At 58.0% G+C, this 7,747-nt stretch overlaps 1 protein-coding gene across 2 annotated transcripts; it reads left to right on the top strand.

Moving 5' to 3' along the window:
- The first annotated feature begins 220 nt into the window (after positions 1-220).
- LRFN1 (leucine rich repeat and fibronectin type III domain containing 1) lies at positions 221-7,273 on the top strand. Of its 2 annotated transcripts, XM_079908630.1 has the most exons (3): positions 221-273; positions 686-2,128; positions 5,921-7,273. In XM_079908630.1, exons 2-3 carry the CDS (start codon positions 723-725, stop codon positions 6,828-6,830), a joined length of 2,316 nt encoding a protein of 771 aa, XP_079764756.1. In that variant the 5' UTR covers positions 221-273; positions 686-722; the 3' UTR covers positions 6,831-7,273. The 2 variants fall into 2 exon arrangements, with proteins under 2 accessions (XP_079764756.1, XP_079764755.1); XM_079908629.1 differs by lacking the exon at positions 221-273 and having other exon boundaries at positions 588-2,128.
- Positions 7,274-7,747: the final 474 nt, after the last annotated feature.

Below are 7,747 nucleotides of genomic sequence, written 5' to 3'. Positions count from 1 at the left end.
GACTTGAACCTGAGTCTATTTGATCTAAAGCCCTTGCTCTTAATAATAGTGCACATTTCTATCTCTGGCACATATTGGACACGATGATAATAATAATAATTATCCACTTACATGTATTGAACACATTGTATGTGCTGGGCACTGTTCTGAGTATACCATGCTCATTAATCCATTTAATCCTCACAGAGGTAAGGCCTGTTTTTATCTCCATTTTACAGATGAAGAAACCGAGATTCAGAGAGGTTCAGACACTTGCCCGAGGTCACACAGCTAGTAAGTGTCAGAGCTGGAATTTGAACCCAGGGAGTATGGCTTTGAAATCCATGACTTTAAGCCCTAGTCAGCAGTGATTTTTCAAAATATATCATGGGTAGTGGAAGACACAGGCTGGGCCAGATGACATCCCTCTGGTTGTGAGATTATAAGAGGTCTGGGAGCTCCTAGAAGAAGGGCAGAGGTGGGTAGGACACTCAGAGGTGGGGCAGTGGTAATTTACCAAGCAGCAATGGAAATACTGTTATCTATTAACAAGTGCATGCCAGCTGATGATCAGTCTTGTCACTGTTCTAAAGGACCCGCTTGTCAGGAAGGGAGGGATCTGGGTCGAACTCCTAGCAGGAAATCCCAGGGTGGCCAGGCTGGTGGTCAAGCCCTACGCCTGGGTGACCCTTCTCCTTCCTTGCAGATCTCACCTCCCACTCCTCCCGTCTTCCCCCTGCACCATGGCTCCAGGCCCCTTCTCCTCGGCGCTCCTCTCGCTGCCGCCTGCTGCCCTGCCCTTTCTGCTGCTTCTCTGGGCGGGGGCATCTCGAGGCCAGCCCTGCCCCGGCCGCTGCATCTGCCAGAACGTGGCGCCCACGCTGACCATGCTGTGCGCCAAGACCGGCTTGCTCTTTGTGCCTCCGGCCATCGACCGGCGCGTGGTGGAGCTGCGGCTCACCGACAACTTCATCGCGGCCGTCCGCCGCCGAGACTTCGCCAACATGACCAGCCTGGTGCACCTCACCCTCTCCCGGAACACCATCGGCCAGGTGGCGGCCGGCGCCTTTGCAGACCTCCGCGCCCTCCGCGCCCTGCACCTCGACAGCAACCGCTTGGCGGAGGTCCGGGGCGACCAGCTCCGCGGCTTGGGCAACCTCCGCCACCTGATCCTCGGCAATAACCAGATCCGCCGGGTGGAGTCGGCCGCCTTCGACGCCTTTCTCTCCACCGTGGAGGACCTGGATCTGTCCTACAACAACTTGGAGGCCCTGCCGTGGGAGGCCGTAGGCCAGATGGTGAACCTGAACACCCTCACGCTGGACCACAACCTGATCGACCACATCGCCGAAGGTACCTTCGTGCAGCTTCACAAACTGGTTCGCCTGGACATGACCTCCAACCGCCTGCACAAACTGCCCCCTGACGGGCTCTTCCTGAGGTCCCAAGGCCCCGGGCCAAAGCCACCCACGCCGCTCACGGTCAGCTTCGGCGGCAACCCCCTGCACTGCAACTGCGAGCTGCTCTGGCTGCGGCGGCTGACAAGGGAGGATGACCTGGAGACGTGTGCCACCCCTGAGCACCTCACCGACCGCTACTTCTGGTCCATCCCCGAGGAGGAGTTCCTGTGTGAACCTCCGTTGATCACTCGGCAGGCAGGCGGCCGGGCCCTGGTGGTGGAGGGCCAGGCGGTCAGCCTGCGGTGCCGCGCTGTGGGTGACCCTGAGCCGGTAGTGCATTGGGTGGCACCTGATGGGCGGTTGCTGGGGAACTCGAGCCGGACCCGGGTCCGGGGGGATGGGACACTGGATGTAACCATCACCACCTTGCGGGACAGTGGCACGTTCACTTGCATAGCCTCCAACGCCGCCGGGGAAGCCACGGCACCGGTGGAGGTGTGCGTGGTGCCTCTGCCTCTGATGGCGCCCCCACCGGCCGCCCCACCACCTCTCACCGAGCCTGGCTCCTCGGACATCGCCACACCTGGCCGACCTGGTGCCAATGAATCTGGGGCTGAGCGCCGGCTTGTGGCTGCCGAGCTCACCTCCAGCTCCGTGCTCATCCGCTGGCCAGCCCAGAGGCCCGTGCCTGGCATCCGCATGTACCAGGTCCAGTACAACAGCTCCGCGGATGACTCCCTTGTCTACAGGTGGGTGCTGCAGTCCCAGGACCTCCTCCCACCCCAGGGGCCCTCCCTCCCATCTGCCGGCTCACTAGGCCTTCTTGCTCAGCTGGGGTTCTAGATGGGTACGTAGAGTGGTCTCCGGCTCTCATTTGCCATATTTCCTTCTCTCTCTCTTTCTGTCTCACTGTCTTTGTGTTTCACACATTTTGCATATCTTCGTTTCGCACCCACATGAGCCAGACCGGGGCTGGGCACTGGAGTTATAACTGAGTGCGCCCAGCATGATCCCTGCTCTCGTGGGGCTCATGGTCTACGTCACTGCTCGCCAAAGGTGTCCGATTGTCTACCTTGTCAGTTAAACATTCTAGAGCATGAAGTATACTCACACATATATATTTACAGTTACATTCATATTTGGAAATTATATACCAGTGCTACTGTATCAATACATTGGGTACATTATAGAAACAGAAAAGTATGAGAAAAAGATATAAATACAAATTATCTCCACCATCCACTGGGTTAGAAGCCATCGCCCCGGTGAGGACAGACACGTATGGTGTAGACAGATGTTAAAGAGTTACTTTCCCCCATCATCTGTTTTTCTCTTGTTCTCGCCATGTCTCTGTCTGTCTGTACCTTCTCTCCCTCCTGCCCTCATGAGGCACTAAGCCCCGGCTCTCTGCTAGGCCCTGAGCTGGGTGCGGGGGACACAGGGAGACCAAGAGAGCAGTCCCTGCCCTCAGGGAGCTCACAGCCCAGAGGGAGGAGGCCGTACACGATGTATTAACAGCCTTGGCCTTGCGTTGCCTCTGCAGCCGGGTAGTTTTTGAGTGTGGCTCACAGCCACAGACCTGGCACACAGTGGGAGAGTTTGATAGGTGGTTGTGGACTCTGTGGACGTCTCTCCTTCATCCTGGCTCTGCCTCCCTTGGACACACTGTAGAATGCCCACTGAATGCTTAATCCTGTGTTTGACTTCACTTGGGGGCGCCAGAGCGGGTGGAGCCATTTCCCCACCCGTGGGCAACCTCAGATCTTGGGGGTGCTCAGACCTGCACTGAGAAGTCTGCCTCTTGGGCTCCATCTTCACCTTGCCCAGCGTTCTCTTGGCCACGGTCCTGGCACACAGTAGGCATTTTCCCATTGTTGGTTGAATGAGTAGATGCCTCCCTTTTTTCTTGTCTCTGTCATCCTCATTTTCCTCTCTTTTTGAATCTGGTCACCAAACACTGAATAAATGCCTACTGCATGCCAGTTTCCATGCTGGGCCCGGGCCTACCGAGATGGATCAAACACTGGCCCAGTCTTACAAACATTAGGGCAAACAAATGAACAAAACAAAAACTTTTATAACGTGCTACCAAGGATTCTACTCCATTCGACCTTCCCAACTCCGCTGTGAGGCAGCCATGATCCCCCTCCCATTTTACAGACAGGGGAAAGTGAGGCTCAGTTGGGGGAAGTCACTTGCTCAAGGTCACACAGAAAGAGGCAGAGCCAGGATTCCAGTTCTTACCCTTCTAACACCTAATTCTGCCCTTTTTACACTGAACACATGTTTATCGAGCACCTACTGTTTGCCAGGCAGGGATTAGGGGAGATGGATAATACATTTCTGTAAACAGCTCTTGGTTTCTGTGATTCTCCACCTCTCTCTTTCTCTTTTCCTTCTCTCTCTAACCCATGGTCACTACATGATGGAGTGGAGGGAGGTTTACAGGTCCCCAGACCCTGCATGTATGCCGACGTTGGTGGCCCTCTGTCTCCAGCTGGGCAACAGACCCTGGGACTCTTCCATTCCCTGTAGGGCCACAGTTCCTATCCTCCGTCCCCCATTGCAGGCCCCTGTGCTACAGCACTGCAGGGGTTAACTTCCTCACTGCCGCCATGGGCGGAGGTGACAACCAACCAGAAGCCTGCTCTGCTGCTTGCTTGGGTCTTACAGCCAATTAGAGACACATGGGCTCAAGCTTTCTTAAGGAGCCAGCCTCTGTCCTTGGAAAGGGGGGAGTCCCTAGCAACTGGTTATTTTGGGGGAAGGAGCAAAAAGAATCCAAGGCTTTTTGAGAAGGGATGATGAGAAGAAGAGGAAGACTTAGAGCCAGGGGCCCAAGGTTGGATGGGGGGGGGCACTGGTCTGTGAAATGGCAGGCAGGGGGAGAGTCAGAGAGGTGGTTGGCCTTTATGAGGTGGTGAGGGCCTTACCTGAAGTCTTTCGGTGGGAGGATGGCTCTTGGTGGTGGTGGAACCTTCTGGAGGTGGAGGAACTGAGGTGGGTTTCAGGACCAGAAGGTGGCCTGTGGAGATGGGGGCATGGCCTTTAGAGGAGGTGGCGCTCCTGCAGCATAGTCCCCACGCAGATGAAGAGGCGGTTCTTGTCTCTGGTGACCCACTAAGAGCTTTGTGGGAGAGGAGAGCTTGCGAGATTGAGTGCATGCAAATCTATGTGGATGTGGCAGTCCCAGGTTAGCCGAGGCTGGACATGAAAGGGGTGTGCCAACAGAAGAGGGGCAAGGCCTAGTGGGAATGGCCTTGTAGATGCGGAGGAGCACAGCTGGCAGGAGAGTGTGAGCCACAGCAAGGGTTACTGGCCAGCATCGCGTGGGACGCAAGCTGTTAGTGAAATTATTAAGTGCCAGCCTTTGGCTATGTTAACTCATCATACTTCACGCCATCTCTATGGAGGAGGAATTGTTAATACCCCCATTTGGGGGAAATGAGACACAGAGAGGTTAAGAAACTTGCCTGAGGTCACAGAGCTAGCAAGGAGCAGAAGAGAACTCAAACCCTGGCATCGTGGCTCTCAGACTTTGTCAGCTTAACCACTTCTCTACACTGCTGCTCATTTGAGGGCAGGGGCCCATAGCAAGAAAGGAGCATGCTTTCTTGGCTACATTTGCCCCAATTATGGATGAAACTTACCGGGGGGCATGCTTTAGTGACTTCAGGCAGTATAGGGGCAGGGCATGCACAGAGTGGTTGCCTTTATTACCTGGACACGTGCGGGACATGCAAAGAGTAGACATGGTCCTAGGCACAGTAGGGGAACCATCTCCAGTGGACCGTTGTGGGGTGTGGCTTGGAAGGCACCTGTCAATCAGAAGGGAAGTGGCCTTTAGCCCTGGCCCCTTAGTAGGTGGAAATATGGAGTTGAGGGGCTTGGAAATTGTCCCAGAAAATAGATGCAGCTATGAGATGTGTATACCCAAGGATGTACAGATGAGGGGGAGTGGTCTGTATCATGGTTTCCCTGAAAGGACAAGAATGTGTAGAAGAGAGGAACTAGAAGAGCACCCATTGCCCCAGTAGGAGTAACACGGGGTGTGAGGTGACCTCACTGTCCACTTGAGTGAGGGTGGGGCATGCAGGTAAGGGGGCGTGGCCTGTAGCATCCATCCCCTTAAAGGTGGGAGTATGTAGATAAGAACGCTTGAATGGCATTTGTCCTAGTAGGAATGAGACACTGCTAGGGAGCATGCCCCTTGAGGGCAGGGCATAAAAACTGTAGCATTCCTCCCTGGCAGGGCCCAGGATATGTAGATGAGGGTAGATGAATGGCTAAAATTATCCTAGTAGGTGATGAGACACGGACAGGGGGTGGGTCTGAGGGTGGGGCATGCAGATAAGGGGCATGGGCTGTATCAAAGGCCCTGAGAGGGTGAGAATTTGTTGCTTGAATGGCTGCTGTTGTCCCAGTAGAGGGTGAGACACTGGTAGGGATGTATCGTTTGGTCCCCCCGGGTGGGACATGCAACTGAAGCATCGCGGTTCAGAGTGGAGCTAACCCCGCGCTGATCCCGCCCCCTCCCGCAGGATGATCCCATCCACCAGCCAGACCTTCCTGGTGAATGATCTGGCAGCGGGCCGCGCCTACGACCTGTGCGTGCTGGCCGTCTACGACGATGGGGCCACGGCGCTGCCCGCCACCCGAGTGGTGGGCTGCGTGCAGTTTACCACGGCGGGGGATCCCGCGCCCTGCCGCCCACTGAGGGCCCATTTCTTGGGCGGCACCATGATCATCGCCATCGGGGGTGTCATTGTCGCCTCCGTCCTCGTTTTCATAGTTCTGCTCATGATCCGCTACAAGGTCTACGGCGATGGGGATGGCCGCCGAGTCAAGGGCACCTCCAGGTCGCCTCCGCGGGTCAGCCACGTGTGCTCTCAGACCAACGGCGCAGGCGCAGGCGCAACGCAAGCCCCGCCCCCGCCGGCGCAAGACCGCTACGAGGCGCTGCGCGAGGTGCCAGCTCCGGCTGCGGCGGTGGCCGTCGAGGCAAAGGCCGTGGCGGCCGACACGGCTTCCGCGGAACCGGAGGCGGTCCTTGGACGCTCCCTGGGCGGCTCAGCCACCTCGCTGTGCCTGCTGCCGTCCGAGGAAACCTCCGGGGAGGAGTCCTGGGCCGCGGCTGGCCCTCGGAGGAGCCGTTCTGGGGCCCTGGGACCGCTGGCTTCGGCGCCCCCCACTTTAGCTCTGGTTCCTGGGGGAGCCCCGGCCCGGCCGAGACCGCAGCAGCGCTATTCGTTTGACGGGGACTACGGGGCGCTCTTCCAGAGCCACAGTTACCCGCGCCGCGCCCGGCGGACAAAGCGCCACCGGTCCACGCCGCACCTGGACGGGGCCGGAGGGGGCGCGGCCGGGGAGGACGGAGACCTGGGGCTGGGCGCCGCCAGGGCGCGCCTGGCCTTTACCAGCACCGAGTGGATGCTGGAGAGTACCGTGTGAGCGGCTGGCGGGCGCCGGGACGCCTGGGTGCCGCGGACAAACGCCCAGCCGCCCGGACGCCGGGGCAGGACTCGGGGGACAAAGCTCCGAGCAGAGACGTCGGACTGCAGGGGAGGCGTGCCCTTCTCCTCCCTGGATGGGGTGGGCGGCCTGGGCTGCGGCTCGAAGTCACGCCCCCGCGCTTAGGGGGGTTGGAGGGTGGGCCGCCGAGCTCCTCTCCCCCACGGACTTTAAGCCCCCCTCCTGCCCCTCCCCCCGCGCGCTCGCGGACCTCGCTGGAGCCGGTGCCTTACACAGCGAAGCGCGGGGAGGGGCAGGGTCCCCCGACACTGCAGCACTGAGACACGAGACCCCTCCCCCTGCCCAGGACCCGGGGCAGGGGCGAGGGACCCATTTTCTTGTATCTGGCTGGACTAGATCCTATTCGGTCCCGCGGCGGCCTCCAAAGCCCCCACCCCACCCCATTCAATTCCCTGGTCCCGTCGGGTCTGGCTTGGGGTGCCCCTTTCTCTGTTCCCTTCGTTTGTCTCTGTCACGCCCTCTGTCATCTCTGTCTTACGTCCTTCCCTGTTTGTCTCTTATTTCTCTGTCCCGTCATCTCTTCTCCCTCTGAACTCCCGTATTGCGTCCAGCCTCCTTGTCTCTCCAGATTATATCTCCCCAGTACACATTCTCCCGGGCAGGTCCCACTGGAAGGACCAGACTCACCCCTCTTCCTTCCTCTTAACCCCCAAATAAATCCCCACATGAACAAAATCCAAAACCAAATCCCCCTCTCTACCGGAGCCGGGACCCTCCGCCGCAGGAGAATTAAACATTTTTCTGTGTCTGAGGCCACTCTGCTGACCTCTGTGTGTGTCCATGTGTCTTGGGGAGGTTGAGGGGGAGGGTGACCTAGATTACAGCGTAAGGGCTCT

The sequence above is a fragment of the Stenella coeruleoalba genome (genome assembly GCF_951394435.1).
Source record: "Stenella coeruleoalba genome assembly, chromosome: 20".
Classification (NCBI taxonomy): domain Eukaryota; kingdom Metazoa; phylum Chordata; class Mammalia; order Artiodactyla; family Delphinidae; genus Stenella; species Stenella coeruleoalba.
The sequence above is the reverse complement of the archived record's forward strand: the minus strand, read 5'-3'. Positions and strand labels throughout refer to the sequence as shown.

Excerpts from the sequence above, each read along its gene's own strand:
- LRFN1 (XM_079908630.1), top strand. The coding sequence starts at position 723 with ATGGCTCCAGGCCCCTTCTCCTCGGCGCTCCTCTCGCTGCCGCCTGCT. Across the intron at positions 2,129-5,920 it reads GATGACTCCCTTGTCTACAG|GATGATCCCATCCACCAGCC; the intron begins GTGGGTGCTGCA and ends CCCCTCCCGCAG.